General features: G+C 41.1%; 1 protein-coding gene across 1 annotated transcript; it reads right to left on the reverse strand.

The window, feature by feature from the left end:
* Positions 1-450: 450 nt before the first annotated feature.
* On the reverse strand, positions 451-17054 carry SBSPON (somatomedin B and thrombospondin type 1 domain containing). The gene is made up of 5 exons (XM_070747928.1): positions 16511-17054; positions 7696-7884; positions 5417-5507; positions 3738-3917; positions 451-1342 (listed from the first exon to the last, which is right to left on the reverse strand). The coding sequence occupies exons 1-5, from the start codon at positions 16734-16736 to the stop codon at positions 1225-1227; spliced, it is 804 nt and encodes a 267-aa protein (XP_070604029.1). The 5' UTR covers positions 16737-17054; the 3' UTR covers positions 451-1224.
* Between the last annotated feature and the right edge of the window lie 267 nt (positions 17055-17321).

The following is a 17321-nucleotide window of genomic DNA, read 5'->3' on the forward strand; positions in this document are numbered from 1 at the left end:
CTACATAGAAGTCCTTCAGTATATTCATCGGGATGACTTTTCGATGATACAGCTATCAACTCTGGATACCAGTTACAGTATCCTATCCTACAATCTGCTTCTGATTTTTCCCTACTATGCATGGAGTTTTACTATCTTTTTAATTCACATGGAGCAGACAGGCTGCCAATGGCCTAGTTCCAGATTTGCCTTCTAAGGAGCTGAGGAATCCAGTTTGATGCAGTGACTAACCCCCAAACCAGGAGACCATGAGTTCTAGTCCTGCCTTAGGCACAAAGCCAGCTCTCTCAGCTCTAGGAAGAAGGCAACGGCAAATCACGTACCAAAAAAACCTTGCAATGCAACTGTAGAAGTAGTTTGGCTAGTTGTCAAAAGTCAAAAACTAATTTAAAGAGACTCCCCCTCCAAAAAGGGGGGAGGGAACTGTGGTGTTACTAAACATACTTCTGGTTTAATCTCAATAACTTCAAATATTTATTTTCAATTACAGTACAAATAAAGCAGACACCTTTCAAAAGAATGAATGCCATATTACAGTTGATTTATGTAAATGATTATCCAGCTTATCTTTTAATGGCATTTCACAATAATTATTAGTACAGTGTTCCCTTGATTTTCGCGGGTTCGAACTTCGCGAATAGCCTATACCACGTTTTTTCAAAAAATATTAATTAAAAAATACTTTGCGTTTTTTTCCCTATACCACGGTTTTTTCCACCTGATGACGTCATATGTCATCACCAAACTAATAATTTTTGCAAATAAATAACCAAAAAAAATAATTATTGTTAATAAATAATTATGTTTATAAATATCAGGATCACTAAGTGTCTTATTCAATGGTGAGTACCAGTAATAATGATGAGTAAATAGTTGTTAAGGGAATGGGAAATGGTAATTCAGGGGTTTAAAGTGTTAAGGGAAGGCTTGTGATACTGTCCATAGCCAAAAATGGTGTATTTACTTCTGCATCTCTACTTCGCAGAAATACGACTTTCGCGGGCAGTCTCGGAACGCATCCCCCGCGCAAATCGAGGGAACACTGTACTGAATTCAGGGAAGACCAATATAATTTTATATAGTTCATTTAACTTTATTCATTCATAGAAAAACCTGTAATGTCAAAAATTGATTTCTCATTTATTTGATGCTTAAAATCTTTACAAAGGTCCAGTGCTAGATTTCATACTTCAGGTAAATATATTAAAGTATATATTCACTCTGCTATGTAAAAATAAAACTATGTACAAGAGGGCATGAACATTCTTCCACTTGCTGAATTTTCTTCCAAGTTCCATAACAGGATGGGTTTCCAACTGCTTGCCAGTGGAGAATTGCATTCCTAAGATAGAATGGAAATAATGTCTTAATGGTATATACAGTATATTCCTTCATAGAATGTTAATATCCTATTAAGGTAATGGTGTAAATAATGACTTCCCTATTTGAATATTTTCATAGATAGCACACAATTGCAAGAACACTGCAGTAATTTTCACTATCAACATAAGAGCAAATAGCGTTCTTGACTGAAAGAGTTGCAAACATGTAACAAATACAATAGGATGCAAACAGTGACATTTCTTGAACATAAAGATTCTTTCTCACTCAGGATTCTGCTTTCTAGCAGATGGTGTTGAAAAGAGGATCATAGTACATCTATGTGTCATTTTGAAATGGTTCTGAAGAGATACTTCAAAAGTCTAGGGAATGGGAGCCCTTTAAAGCAGATCTCCCTGTGATGTTAAAAAAATGATGCTTTAACAAAATGACTCATTAAGACAATGTCATCTTTCATGTTTCCTTTCCCACTTCCTTAGGAGCCTGAAAATAAATGTGTGTGTTTTACAGAGATGTTGTATTTATTTTCCCACCTATTTCTAAATATCTCTGCTGGATTTTGTGCAAAACATTCACAGCAATCATTGATATTTCTCATGCTTCTCTGAATGGTCTTCCAGTTTTCCAACTTTTGAATAACTGCAGGTGGAAGGAGGAATGGCCTGCCTGCCCATTCCAATAATAGCAGAACTCTTCTAAGGGATATGTTTAATCTAACTCTATTTGTGATGGTATGTGGGGACAATGATGGTATGTGGGAGATGGATGGAAAAGTGCTGCCTAAGGAATGAAGAGGTAAGAATGGAGAAGGAGCCTATAGCTGCATAAGAGAAAAAGAAAAGAAACTCAGAAGGAATCCTCTCTTAAGTTATCAGCTTGAAAAAAGACAAATTGGTGATTTGCAAAATGTTATTGATGTAATCTTACAGTGAATTAGAATAGACTGGTTATGTTTTTTTATCTAATCTATCTGGGAAGACTAAACGTTTTATGGTTTTACTGAATCAGAGTACTTTCTGAATTTGTGAGGAGTTCCATGAGCCTCAGTGGCGCAGTAGTTAGAGTGCAGGACTACAAGCTACTTCTGTTGACTGCTGACTGACTGCAATTTGGCAGCTTAAATTCCACCAGACTCAAGGTTGACTCAGCCTTCCATCCTTCCAAAGTCGGTAAAAGGACCCAGATTGTTGGGGACAATATGCTGACTCTGTAAGAGAATATCCTGACTATGTTAAGACAATCTATGTTCCCAATTGACTTTCTTGAAAGCTGGCTGAGAAGGTTACAAGTAGTGATCACAGGCCACTGGGACACTGCACCTATCATAGATGCATTGTCAGTTGCCAAGAGCCTGAATTTTGATCTGATGACTGGCGCTACTACAGTGATCATAAGCATGAAAAACAGCCTTAGGTTGCTTTTCAGTGCTGTTGTAAGTTTGAATGGTCACTAAACAAATAATTGCAAGTTAAGGACTACTTGTGTGATATGCAAGACCAGATTCTTATACTTTTCTCTGTATACTTAGACCTATAAAGCTCTACATGGCATCAGGCCAGATTACTTGCAGGATTGCCTTCTGCCGTATGAGTCCCAGCGATCAATTAGGTCCCATAGAGTTGGCCTCCAGGTCCCGTCAGCCAATGTCGCTTGGTGGGATCTAGGGGAAGAGCCTTCTCTGTGGGGGCCGGCCCTCTGGAATCAGCTCCCCCCTGGAGATTCGCACTGCCCCCACCCTCCTTGCCTTCTATAAGAGTCTTAAGACTCAACTATATTGCCAGGCTTGGGGCAATTAGGTCTCAGCCCCCTGGCCAATGAAATGAGATATATGCTGTATGATTGGACTGGTATGATTGTTTTTAAATATTGGATTTTATATTGTAATTTTAAATTTAATTAGTGTTGCCATTGTACTGTATTATATGCTGTTAGCTGCCCCGAGTCATCAGAGAAGGGCGGCATACAAATAAATAAATAATAAATACTATGTAGCACAAACCATGCCAATGCACCCAGATCCTTATAATGCGCCTCTCAACTGGGTAAGGTTATATCAAAGCCTTTACCATAAAAAATATTTTCAAAGAGATATTTTGGCCTCAATACCGTGTCTAAATCACTGCTTATTCTAGTTGAGAAATCTAAGCAAAGACATAAAGGTTTCAAAGCAATTTTTGAACAAAGTACTCTAACCATTGAAATTCACAGGCTTGGGGAAAATTGAGAAGATAAAGCTAAACACAAAAAAACTGATTTTTGAAAGAAAATATATATAAAAATCTAATACATGCGTTGGTTTGAGAATTTTTTCTACAAATTCATAAATGAAACAATGTATACATGCTAAGGACTTTGTATTATTAGTAGAGATTCAGATAAAAAATTTAGTTGCTTACCTATCAGTATCGGTGCCATCTCCAGGACAACGATAGCTATCTCTGTGCATTGCTGGCTCCTGGCAGATTACACATACTGTATAGCCTTCTCGAAGGTACTGCATCCATCGAGCATACGGGCGAGTTTCCATAGAGCAGTAAGGAGACAATGATTCTGTTTTAAATTCCACACAGTAACTCCTTTGGGGAAGAAGTGTTTGTTACTAATGCAAGAATAAATAGCATATATTTATGAAGTCATTAGCCAAAGTAGTTTCCTGAAAAATAAATTGCAGCTATGGCTCAGACTCTGGTGTGTAATTAAAATTACTAAAGAAAATGGGGACGCTAAACTCCTTGTACCACAAATCAGTGGTGGGATTCAATTTTTCTACCAGTTATGTGGGTTTGGCTTGGTGATCATATGACTGAGTGGGCGTGACCAACTCGACATCACTCACGGCAAGACCGAGTGAGTATGGCCAACTTGATGTCAGCCCACCAAGCCATGCCCGCAGAGCTGGCAGAAAAGGTAGGTCCAGAGGCCTGTGTTTATGGTCCCCCTCCCACCGATGTTGAAGTACTTTAAACGGACACCGCAGTCTGGCTGCCTGCTGAGCCGCTCCGCTATCATGCAGTCCCTCTGCCGCAGCAGGCCATTCTCCTGGATGGATCTGGCATTGGGCTATGCACCGGCAGGCAATTGCAGTGTGCAGGCCTTGCAAAGAACAGGGCAGTGTGCGGACCTTGCAAAGAACGGCAGCGGTGACCACAGCGATGAGAATACGGGCCTCTTTTTCGGCCAATAGTTTTCAGTGCAAGAAGCCTGCAGCAGGTGCTCTTTTTCAGGGAAGGCCAGAGCCGGGGAAATGACGCATTCCCCGGCCAAGGCAAACAGCGAGCCCGTGACATGCTAACGTTACCTTTCATGAGCAGAACGGGCGAGGTGCAGAGGTGAGGTGAGGCAATTAGCTGGGTCATGTGGTGAAGGCAAAATATATATTCTGTGGGCTGGGAGAGTGGGTGGCCAGGAGTGGAGCCAGCCAGAGGTAGTATATGCCAGTTCGGCAAACTAGTTAAAATTTCCCCTGCCAATTCGCCTGAACCAACTGAATAACACCTCCGGCTGCAATCCTGCGAATATCAGAATGAGATGAACAAATTCTGTTGAGTCACATCTGCCAATAATGAGGTCAACAATTTTCTTAATAAAACACATTTATCTTTCTATACTTCTTTTGTTTTCTTTTTTCCTTTCTTTATTTAGCAGCGGACTATTCGGATGGCACAGATTGCCTTTACTGATAGCATGAGATTGCCTCATTTCAAAAATCATTTGCAAATAATAGTTTGTCCATCTCTATACTACATGAAAGCTCTTGAGGAAGGCGATGACTCTAGTAGGGATAAGCTTATTGGGCTTGTGTTACTAGCATTGGGAACTGCAATTTTCAACAAATAATGCAACAAATTGAAGAAAATTATGTGTGAAGAAGAAAAGCAATGTCAACGTAAGACTTCAGATTATACTTTTAGTACATAAACTGTTTTTATCCATCCAGTATGGATAGTTATACAAAATTACATTCTTCCAATTTGAAATGTATATATGTATCTATGTTTTGACTCTGAGACAAATTTAACAGAATTCAAAGAAATTTATCTCCAGGGAAACTGGTAAAAGATTTAGCAATAATTACCTAGAATCTTCTGTTTCTGAAGACCACCTTGGATGTACAGCTGTCTTTTTTCTCTCTTTACTATATTCAGAAGTAGTTATGAATGCAGGAACTAGGAAGAACACAATTATTATGAAAATAAAATTTGTAAAGCTGGTGTTGGTATTTAACTAACTGAGAGTAGAAGATGTATAAAATAATATACAACTGGACAAAGTTAAAACTGCCTGCTCCATCCTTTGGTATCTAGTTGTGCTTAAAACTTTGTGAACCCATTTGAATTTTCAGTGTTTCTACATAAACATGAGGTAAAATATGGTCAGTTTTCTACCCAAATCCTAAAACTAGATAATCCTGGCTTGGATAACCTAATTAAGCAAATAAGTAAAACTTTACTGCTCATTTATTTATTAACAAAAACTATCCAAATCACATTTTTGTGCTGCAAAAATATATGAACTAGCAGCGATATGCTGATAGTGATCCCTGCAGCCTGAAACGGATCTAAAATGGAGTATGCGGAGGCCAAAAACAGCCAAATGCTGGGTGGGGCTTTGACAACATTTTGGTTGTATAAGATGCACAGACATTTCCATCCACTTTTAGGGTGGGGAAGTGCCTCTTATACTCGGAAAAATATGGTATATTATGATGCCTGTTCTTTGGTATGATTAAAAGATTGGATAATTTTAAAAACTCAAGTTTATTACACCTTGAAGGTTCTGATTTAGGATTTGGGTGACATGCTTATTTTGGTACAATAAAGTAAAAAACATGGTTTTCAGACTCGTGTTATTAAACAATCAATTGGGCATATAGAAATATAGAAGATTGACTGACTTTGGCTATCACCTATGATGCATTAGACAGAAAAGAGATGCTAATAGATTCCAAATGGATGACATATTGAGACTTACTGATATTTGAAGAAGATAAAAATAAGAGAACAATTAGTAAGTGAAGGATTTGTTTGCGATTGGTTTAATTATACTGTTTTTGAAAAATTTAAACTTGATTTTAAAAGTTTTGTGTTTGCGGGAGTTAAATCTGAATTGGACATGAATGTACTGGAGATGACAGCCTGGTTGCTTAAATTTTTTTTAAATGTTACTTCTGATAAATCTGGAAGATGAATTTATTAAATGGGTGAAAAGTTTTGGTTACAATATAATTCTAGACCAATGGGAGAATTTATGCATCAATGGTTCAAAATTCACTGTGAATTACAGTTTGAAATAAAGGTTTTATATGATAATGAACTATTGGAATTTGGCTCTAGATAGACTGCAAAAATGTATAAAGGGATTTCCAACAAGTTGGAAATGCAAACAAAATCCAGGTATATTCAAACAATACACGGTGGTCATGAAAGTATACTAAATCATTATTATTATTATTATTATTATTATTATTATTATTATTATTATTATTATTATTTAGATTTGTATGCTGCCCCTCTCCGAAAATATTTATCATACTGGATAAATATCATTGATAATGCAGAAAATATTTAAATTACAAATATTAGTGAAACTTGAAGCTTTTCTTCTAGGTATTATGGACAAATCAACAAAAATCATTTTGGAGCCTTATTTTACATGGTGACTGCTGCAAGAATTGTACAGCAGTACCTCTACATAAGAACACCTCTACTTAAGAACTTTTCTAGATAAGAACCAGGTGTTCAAGATTTTTTGCCTCTTTTTAAGAACCATTTTCTACTTAAGAACCCGAGCCTGGAAGAATTTCCCAGGAAATTTGAGAGCAGCACGAAGGTCCAGCCAGTTTCCTACCATTCCTCCTCGGTTTCTCTCTCTGGCGCAGTGTATGGGAGGCCTCAGAGTCCCTCTTTTTTTTTTAACCTTAAAGTTTTGGATTTTTTAAATTCTCCTCACCTCACCTTCTTCCTTAAGTAGCGACTGTCCTCCTCCTCCTCCTCTTCTTCCTCCTCCTTCTCCCATCCAAATTCCGAGCCTTTATTTCTTTCCTAAGGGGGCTGCATGCATTATTTCCTTTTACATTGATTCCTATGGTAAAAATTGCTTCTACTTAGAAACTTTTCTACTTAAGAACCTGGTCATGGAATGAATTAAATTCTTAAGTAGAGGTATCACTGTAATATGCTAAGTATTACAGTGGTAGGAAGGGGATGTGCTCACTGTCGAAGAGTGGATTTTAGAGATGGCAAAATTAACCAGTCTGACTAGACACAATGGATTAAACAAGTTTATAAGACACTGGAAGCTGTTCGATAAGGATGCAAATTGTGTGCAAGAGAGAGAAATGGGAAGCATGTGTACCATTTCCACAATCTTTCCCTTCACGAGTTGCATATTCCAGGCAGCCAGCTTTTTCTTCCAACGGAGGACAAGGCTCCCCACCATTTTTTGGCTCTTGTTGTATAATACGTGTACGCATCCGGAAGGTGGGTTTACATTGCTCTGCACAGCCACTCCAGTGATTCCATTCCCCAACAACGCATGAAACAGCTGCAAAAGAATTGTAAAAACAACTGTCACAATGAAACTCATGGAGTCATTTGCTACTGTTAAAAGATTTATATTTTCTCTATAAACATTTAGCAAAACTTAATTTAGTAGATCACACAGCCTGCTTTTTCCTGAAGAGATAGATTTATAAGCTCAGAAGTTAACAGTGATCTGTCATTTTAAAAAACTATTGTGGAAATAAAGTTGCTTTACAAAGCAATTTTCCACCTGCCTATCTGGGCCCCATACTTCAATAACTTTCCTCCTCTTCTTTCATAAAATAATGCCCAAACCATAACTTAAAGTATTAGGTGAGCAGAGTTGGAAGGGACCTTGTAGGTCATCTAGTCCAACCCCCTGCCCAAGCAGGAGACCCTATACCAGTGATGGCGAACCTTTTTTTCCCTCGGCTGCCGAAAGAGTGTGCACACACAGTATCACGCATGCACGAGTGCCCACACCCATAATTCAATGCCTGAGGAGGGTGAAAACAGCTTCCCCCATCCACCGGAAGTCTTCTGGAGGCCGGAAATGGTCTGTTTCCCAACTTCTGGTGGGCTCAGTAGGCTCGTGTTTTGTCCTCCCCAGGCTCCAAAGGCTTCCCTGGAGCTGGCGGAAGGTAAAAACGCCCTTCCCCATCTCCCTCAAGGCTCTTTGGAAGCCAAAAATGCCCTCCCAGAGCCTCTGTGTGGGGTCAAAAATCAGCTGGCTGGCACACACATACAGTGTTCCCTCGATTTTCGCAGGGGATGCATTCCGAGACCGCCCGCGAAACTTGAATTTCCGCAAAGTAGAGATGCGGAAGTAAATACACTATTTTTGGCTATGAAAAGTATCACAAGCCTTCCCTTAACACTTTAAACCCCTAAATTGCAATTTCCCATTCCCTTAGCAACCATTTAGATTATTACTCACCATGTTGCTTTATTAAAGTTTATTTTAAAAAATATTTATTAAAGGTGGACAAAAGTTTGGTGATGACATATGATGTCATCAGGCGGGAAAACCCATGGTATGGGGGGGGAACCGCAAAGTATTTTTTAATTAATATTTTTGAAAAACCATGGTATAGAATTTTCGCGAAGTTTGAACCCGCGAAAATCGAGGGAACACTGTATACGCTGGAGCTCAGATGGGGCAACGGCTCACATGCCACCTGTGGCACCCATGCCATGGGTTCGCTATCACTGCCCTATACTATTTCCGACAAATGGCAGTCCAATCTCTTCCTGAAATGATGAAGCTTCCACAACTTCTGAAGGCAACCTGGTCCATTGGTTGATTGTTCTCACTGTTAGAAAATGTATCCTTATTTCTAGGTTAAATCTCTCCTTAGTGAGTTTTCATCCATTATTCCTTGTCTGGCCTTTAGGTGCCTTGGAAAATAGCTTGAGCTCCTCCTCTCTGTGGCAACTCCTCAAATACTGGAACACCGTTATCGTGTCTCCCCGGTCCTTCTTTTCACTAGACTAACCAGGCCCAGTTCCTGTAAACGTTTTTCATATGTTTTAGTCTCCAGTCCCCTAATAATCTTAGTTGCTCTCCCCTGCTCTTTTTCTAGAATCTCAACATCATTTTGAGCCGGGGTGGCACAGCAGGTAGAGTGCTGTACTGCAGGCCACTGAAGCTGACTTGTAGATCTGAAGGTCAGCGGTTCAAATCTCATCACCGGCTCAAGGTTGACTCAGCCTTCCATCCTTCCGAGGTGGGTAAAATGAGGACCCGGATTGTGGGGGCAATAGCCTAGCTCTGTTAAAAAGTGCTATTGCTAACATGTTGTAAGCCACCCTGAGTCTAAGGAGAAGGGTGGCATAAAAATCAAACAAACGAACAAACAAACAAATAAATTTTTATAGTGCTGACCAAAACTGAATGCAGTATTCTAGGTGTAGTCATATTAAGGCTTTATAGAGTGATATTAGTACCTCACTTGATCTTAATTGTATCCCTCTCTTAACAAGTGCTTAGGAGTGAGGATTAAATACATAGTTTTTAAAGCTAAAGTGACACCCAGATTTAAACATAGACTATATAACAGTGATGACGAACCTATGGCACGGGTGCCACAGGTGCCACATGGAGACATATCTGCTGGCATGCAAGCCATTACCTAGCTGAGCTCCAATGTTTGTTTGTTTGTTTGTTTGTTTCTTTCTTTCTTTCTTTCTTTCTTTCTTTCTTTCTTTCTTTCTTTCTTTCTTTCTTTCTTTCTTTCTTTCTTTCTTTCTTTCTTTCTTTCTTTCTTTCTTTCTTTCTTTCTTTCTTGTTAGAGTTGGAAGGGACCATGCAGATCATCAAGTCCAACCCCCAGCCTAAGCAGGAACCCTATAGCACCCCAGCCAAATGGCAGTTCAATTTCCTCTTTAAAATGTCCATAGTATTGGAGTTCACAACGTCCGCTGGTAGGTTGTTCCACTGGTTGATCGTTTTGACCATCAGGAAGTTATTCCTTATTTCCAGGTTGAATCTCTCCTTGGTCAGCTTCCAGCCGTTGTTTCTCGTCCGGCCCTCCGGTGCCCTGGAGAATAAAGTGATTCCTTCTTCTCTTTGGCAACTCCTCGTATACCCGTAGACTGCTATCATGTCCGCTCTGTCCCTCCTTTGTGCATGTGCTTGCTGGCCAGCTGATTTTCAGCTCTTCCGGAGGCTCTGGGAGGGCATTTTTGTCTTCCTGCGAGTCTCCGGGGGGATGGGGGAGGGCAGTTTTGCATTACCAATGCTCCAGAGAAGCCTCTGGAACCTGGGGAGGGTGAAAAATGGGCCTATTGGGCCTACCAGACGTTGGGAAATGGGCTGTTTCAGGCCTCTAGAGGGCATCTGGGGGGGGGGAGACCATTTTCGCTGTCCCCGTGCATTGAATTATAGGTGTGGGCACTCACGCATGCACGATAGCACACACACACACGTTTTCAACACCCGAGCAAAAAAAAGGTTCTCCATCACTGCTCTATAACAAGGGTGTCAAACTCACATCATGTTGCTGTCATGTGACTTTTGTGACTTTTCCCCATTTGTGAAGCAGGTGGGTGTGGCCTGCACATGACTTATCCAGCCTTTGACAGCCCTGCTATGTAACATCATCTTATAAATTAGTTGAAAGTTCCTGTTCATATGCATGTGTTAATATATGCATCTAATTAATTAATTAATTTATTTATTAATCCTACTTATATGCCCCCCAACTCTCGAAGAACTCTGGGCGGCTTCCAGCAAAGAAAAACAATATATAAAAATAGTTTAAAATACTTAATTAAAACCTAATAAAAACATACATAACTCTCACTATCACTCATGGCTGTATCTGGACAGTATCTCATTCAATCCACAGTTCCAGGCCGGGTGGAACAGCCAGGTCTTTACAGCTTTGTGGAAGGCCGGTAAGGTGGCGAGGGTACAGGTCTCTGGAGGCAGCTGGTTCCAGAGAGCCGGAGCCGCCACGGAGAAGGCCATTCCCCGTGGCCCCTTCAGTCGACATTGGCTGACGGGACCTGAAGAAGGCCAATCCTGTGGGCTCCTATCGATCGCTGGGAGCTATGCAGCAGAAGACGGTCCCAAAAATAGTCTGGCCATAAGCCATATAGGGCTTTATTGGTGATAACCAACACCTTGAATTGCGTTCGGAGAGTGATTGGGAGCCAGTGTAGCTCATGGAGTATTGGTGTGATGTGGGTATACTAGGCACACCCACAATATCTCATACGGCTGCGTTCTGGACCACCTGAAGTCTCAAAATGCTGTTCAGGGGTAGCTCCATGTAGAGTGCATTGCAATAGTCAAACCGTGAGGTGATAAGGGCATAAGAACCTCCTGGTCCAGGTAGGGCCGCAATTGGTGCACAAGGTGAACTTCTGCAAAGGTCCCCTAGCCACAGCTGAGAGGTGTTGATCGAGTGTCAGCTTCAGATCTAGGAGTACATCCAAATTGCAAGCCCGATCTGTGGGGATTATTGTTCTTCCCCCTAAAACCAAGGACGGACAGTTGGTATCGTACTTACGAGGCAACACTCACAGCCACTTGGTCTTGCTGAGCTTGAGTCTGTTAACTCCCATCCAGACCCTCACAGCCTCTAGACCAGTGATGGCAAATCTTTGTTTCCTCTGGGGCCAAAAGAGCATGTGCGTGCATTATCCCGCATACGCGAGTGTCCACATACATAATCCAATGCCAGGGAAGGGCGAAAATAGCTTCCCCCGCCCCGTGGAGGCCCTCTGGAGGCCAGAAATGACTTGTTTTCCAACTTCTGGTGGGCCCTGTAGGCTCATGTTTTGCCCTGCCCAGGCTGGGGGAAGGTAAAAAAATGCCCTCCCAGAGCCTCTGTGCAAGCCAAAAATCAACTGACGTGCACATTGGAGCTGAGCTAGCGCAACGGCTCACGTGCCAGCAGATATGGCTCCATGTGCCACCTGTGGCACCCATGCCAAAGGTTCACCATCACTACTCTAGACCCTCACAGTCTCAATGGCACATTACATCTACTGCTTCACTGAAATGGCATGGGGTGGAGATGTAAAGCTGGGTATCATCAGCGTATTGCTGATACCTCACCCCATGCCAGTGGATGATCTTACCCAGCAGTTTCATGTACTCTAAACCTAAATTTGTCATTTACTATTATCTTCCCAAGCATATGCATCCTTAAATCCCATTTTTAGTTCTGATGTCACAAGTACATCAGCTGCTTGAAATGCCTCTTGAAAATCCAATCTCAGTTAAAAGGACACAGTTTTCACGCAGTTAAGCCAACAGCTCATGGAGGAAAGAGAAAAACAATCTGAGCATTTGTTTGGCAGACAGGCATAAAGCCAAGTTATTGTTTACTGACATTTACAAATGTCGAGCATGGCTAAAAAACATTGGATAAAAAATTAAAATTGGAACAAAAATGAAAAGTTGAAACTTTTTCTTTTTAAAATCTTATCCCTGTGTCACCAGTGATAGTTGGCTACCAATAATCTCCAAACTCCCCCCCCCCATTGTTTGTTTTCAGACATATGTAGTTGGACAGCTCAAATAATAATTTTGAGAAGAGTAGAACAGATAAAAGGAGGGCTAAGTTCCTGTAACGTGCAAAAGTGCCCACAGTACCACAGTTTTCATAAGAGTGAAATCCATTGCCCTGAATTCTACCTTTGCTTTCTGTCTATCTCCAGCTAACATCCAGTCCTGATTAAATGCATCCTGTCTAAATGATTTCATGACCATGCATGAATGAATTCAGTGAAGCCATTTGTCAATCGGATTCTGTTCTTCTCTGAGGTGGGATCCTTCCTCTGTGCTCCAGAGATTAATCCATATAATCTATTTCACAAAGCACCAATTAGAGCAGAAACAAAACTAGCGCATCAGCCCAAGATGCTGGTAAAGCAGACAGGCCCTAAAGATTTGTGCCAACAGTGCAAGTGGAACTCGTGATTATGAAATATTGTACAAAATGAAATGTGTTTTTTCCATTTGCCTCTTGAGCTGACAATATTGCCTCTAGGATTCTCATTCAACAGGCATATTCCTATATCAGGTCCTAGTTCCCCAGCCATGTAAAAAGAATTACTTCATGTTCTTTTAAAAAAAAAAAACCTGTTCCAATGAGAAAGCAAGGAATTTTTCTTTCTGTAGCTTGGATCTGGCTTTTAAAATGTACTTTTAAAAATACAAAAACCAAAACTTCTTGCATACACTGACTAGTCAGTACTACAGTTTCAATGACCGTACTGTATTATATAGCTAAAGCTACAATCCTTACCATGCGTTTCGATCTTCCCTATTTTGATTTTTAAATGACTATAAGGTTGACTATCATGAATTATAGAGGGAGCCAGAGGTAGAATGGCAGGTGAGTCTTTTGAACTCCATCATGGCCCCTATCATATTGGAACTCACAAATCAAGTAATTGTACTGAGAGTAAGAAAATCACAAAAGGAAAGAAGAAAACAAATTATTTTATTGGATTATTAATATGTAGGGTGTCTATAAAAATCCTTGTGTAGTTTAATTGTTTATATCTTATACGGAAGCGCTCCAAACTTGACTGTAAAAAATATGACTTTAGCAACCGAATTGTCGAAGCGTGGAACTCATTACCTGACTCAGTAGTGTCAACCCCTAACCCCAAACATTTTTCCCTTAGACTATCCATGATTGACCACTTCAGGTTCCTTAGAGGTCAGTAAGGGGCGTGCATAAGTGCACCAGTGTGCCTTCCATCCCTTGTCAAATTGTCTCTCCTTATCTCATTTATCTTTTCTTCCTTTCAAATATGTTCACCTATACTTTTATATCTTATCTTCTATTCTTTTTTTTACTTATATTATTACATATCTTTCTCTTCGATGTGTATTATGTATTGGACAAAATAAATAAATAAATAAATAAATAAATATAAATATAACAGAAAAGGATTTGAGATTGAGCACATTTATTTGTAGGAAAGTCCATTTTCAATATATCTATTATGATTTTGGATACAAAGGATAGCATGATCTTAAAAATCTGAATACAGTTGTTTTTCATTTAGCAGAGGTCTCCAATCTTGGCAACTTTAGGAGTTGTGAACTTCAACTCCCAGAATTCCTCAGCCATCTGGCTAAGGCATTCTGGGAGTTGAAGTCTACAACTCTTAAAGTTGCCAAGATTGGAAACCCCTGTCCTATAGCCCTGAACATATTTATTATTCTGTGATCCAATATCCATTTTATTTAAATTTTGAATAAATTTCCTCTGTTGCATTTACACAGAAGTGACACTGTTATCTATTTGAACTTCACAAGGGGTTTACAGTGTTCCCTCGATTTTCGCGGGTTCGAACTTCGCGCAAAGTCTATACCACGGTTTTTCAAAAATATTAATTAAAAAATACTTTGCGGGTTTTTTCCCTATACCACGGTTTTTCCCGCCCGATGACGTCATATGTCATTGCCAAATTTTCGTCCACCTTTAATAAATATTTCTTAAAATAAACTTTAATAAATAAACATGATGAGTAATAATCTAAATGGTTGCTAAGGGAATGGGAAATTGTAATTAAGGGGTTTAAAGTGTTAAGGGAAGGCTTCTGATACTGTTCATAGCCAAAAATAGTGTATTTACTTCCGCATCTCTACTTCGCGGAAATTCGACTTTCGCGGGCGGTCTCGGAACGCATCCCCCACGAAAATTGAGAAACATACTGTATAGAGAATCTGTATTGTCACTCTTCTCCCTGCCCTCTCAAAAAAAAAAATCACAAATCCAACTAAGTTATTGCACCCATACCTAGTTACATACCTTTTAATAACTCAATTCAATTTATTTATTTATTAGATTTGTATGCCGCCCCTCTCCGCAGAAGAATTCACTGCCTTCATTTTTAAAGTTTAAATCTGCCCTTGAATTTTGCTTGAGTCCTTTCCTTACATATTTGTCCTTTATTTGGATACAGGAAAAGCCAGGAAAAAAGTGGGTGGGTTTAAGTTTGGCACCAAGGTTTCTTTACAGAACTTTCCTTCCCTTGAGGAGTAGGAATAGGTGGCAAGGGAAAGGAAATAGCAGGGAAAGCTGAGTTCCCATGACAGACTAGAGCACAACAACACAATTTATTGGCGAATAATGGCTTGGCATAAGGGGACTGGAAACTAAACCATACGAGGAAAGGTTGCAGGAACTGGGCAAGGCTAGTCTATCAAAGAGAAGGACCAGGGGGGACATGACAGCAGTGTTCCAATACCTGAGGGGCTGGATATTTTCCAAAGCACCAGAGGGCCAGACAAGGAACAACTGACAGGAAGCTGACCAAAGAAAGATTCAATCTGGAAATAAGGAGGAACTTTCTAATGGTGTGAGCAATCAACCAGTGGAACAGAAGTTGCCTGCGGAGGTTGTGAGCGCTCCAACTCTTGAGGCTTTCAAGGGAAGATTACCATTTGTCCAAAATGATATAGGGACTCCTGTTTGAGCGTGTGTGTGTGTGTGTGTGTGTGTGTTGGACTAGATGACCTGCAAGGTCCATTCCAACTCTAACAAATAAAAATAAATAAATTACATTTTGTGAAGGCAGTGGTTCTGCTGTCAAGATTTCAAAGTTGCACCTCATGATTCTTGACAAATGTATCTTTTTCTTTTATGTATGTGGAGAGCCTAGGCACCAAAGACAAATTCCTTGTGTGTCCAATCACACTTGGCCAATAAAGAATTCTGTTCTATTCTAAAGTTGTGTAACAGAATTCTATTGTAAATTTCTTCTTACTTTTTTATATTTTCTTCTTACTTTTTTTCTTCAAATGTGTTCATATCTTTTTTTGATTTCTGTTCTGTATTGTGCATTTGTCAATAAAATTCAGTTTTTAAAAAAGAACTCTATTCTATTCTAAAGTTGTGTAAACACACCCTACATTTGCCAACAAGAAGTCCCCTATCTGGAGTTTGATGCGTTTTATTTTTTATCCCTATTCCAATAGCAAAGTTTAGTTCTCCTCGAAAACATTTGGAGGGTAGTGGGGAGGACACATAGTTTTCTCTACTTGTAGGACCACTGATGCCCCCCCCCCCCGTCATCAGGAGTGTTTTGGAGGCAAAGCACCCCAGCGTGGAACTTGGCTCGGCGGCAGGTGCTTTCCAGGCGCTGGTTCAGCCCCGTCCCTTCTCCCAGCCTACCTGGGCACGCCTGGGCGTAGTCGTGGCAACAGTCGCCGGTCTGTTCGCACGCCTCGTCGCAGAAGCAGGTCCCGTAAGTTCTGTCCAGGCGCCAACCGGCGGCGGCGCACGTCTGATCCCGGCCGGGACAGCAGCGCCTTTCCTCGACGCAACCCGCTCCGGCGAGGCGTCCGAGCGTCGAAAGCGCCACCAGAGCCAGGACGCCCCAGGCAGCCCCGACGCCCATCTCAGCCTGCCTCGAGGGCACGGAATTCGCCCAGTGTGTGTGTGTGTGTGCGCGCGCCCTCGCGTCGTTCCCTCGGCGATGCGGGGCGAGCCGTGAGGGCGGGAAAGAAAAGTCGGTCCGTGCAAAAAGTGGCCGCTGTTCTTTTCCAGGAAGGGCGGAATTCTGCGCGGCCGCCCTCTCGTCTCCCTCCCACGAGAGAGGGATGCTCTGAGCCGCCACCGCCGCCACCGCCCGTCCTTTCACAGCAGGGCCGGGAACGGGCGCGGCTGGCAGAGAAGCGCGCCAAAAACCCAGGGGCAGCGTCGCCCCGCCTCTCTCTCTCTCTGGCAACAGCGGCTGACCTCGTTCTCCGGGTCCTCAGCCCTTTCTTATAGGGCCATTCATTCCTAAGTGAGGGTGAAACCTCAGCTCTGCGTTTTATCTGGAAGGCGCCTAACTTTATTTGCCCTTAATTAACTACAGTGTTTGCTAACTCTTTTTCTATACCTACGTGTGTACACACACACACACACACACACACACACACACACACACACACTTCCACATATACATACGTACGTACGTATGTACATATATACACATACC

The sequence above is a fragment of the Erythrolamprus reginae genome, chromosome 3 (assembly GCF_031021105.1).
Source record: "Erythrolamprus reginae isolate rEryReg1 chromosome 3, rEryReg1.hap1, whole genome shotgun sequence".
Lineage (NCBI taxonomy): Eukaryota > Metazoa > Chordata > Lepidosauria > Squamata > Dipsadidae > Erythrolamprus > Erythrolamprus reginae.

Coding starts and splice junctions, on each gene's coding strand:
- SBSPON (XM_070747928.1), bottom strand. CDS start 16,736: ATGGGCGTCGGGGCTGCCTGGGGCGTCCTGGCTCTGGTGGCGCTTTCG. Junction 7,885..16,510: donor CTACGCCCAGGCGTGCCCAG/GTAGGCTGGGAG, acceptor ATTCTTTTGCAG/CTGTTTCATGCGTTGTTGGG. Junction 3,918..5,416: donor TCAGAAACAGAAGATTCTAG/GTAATTATTGCT, acceptor TCTTCCCCAAAG/GAGTTACTGTGTGGAATTTA.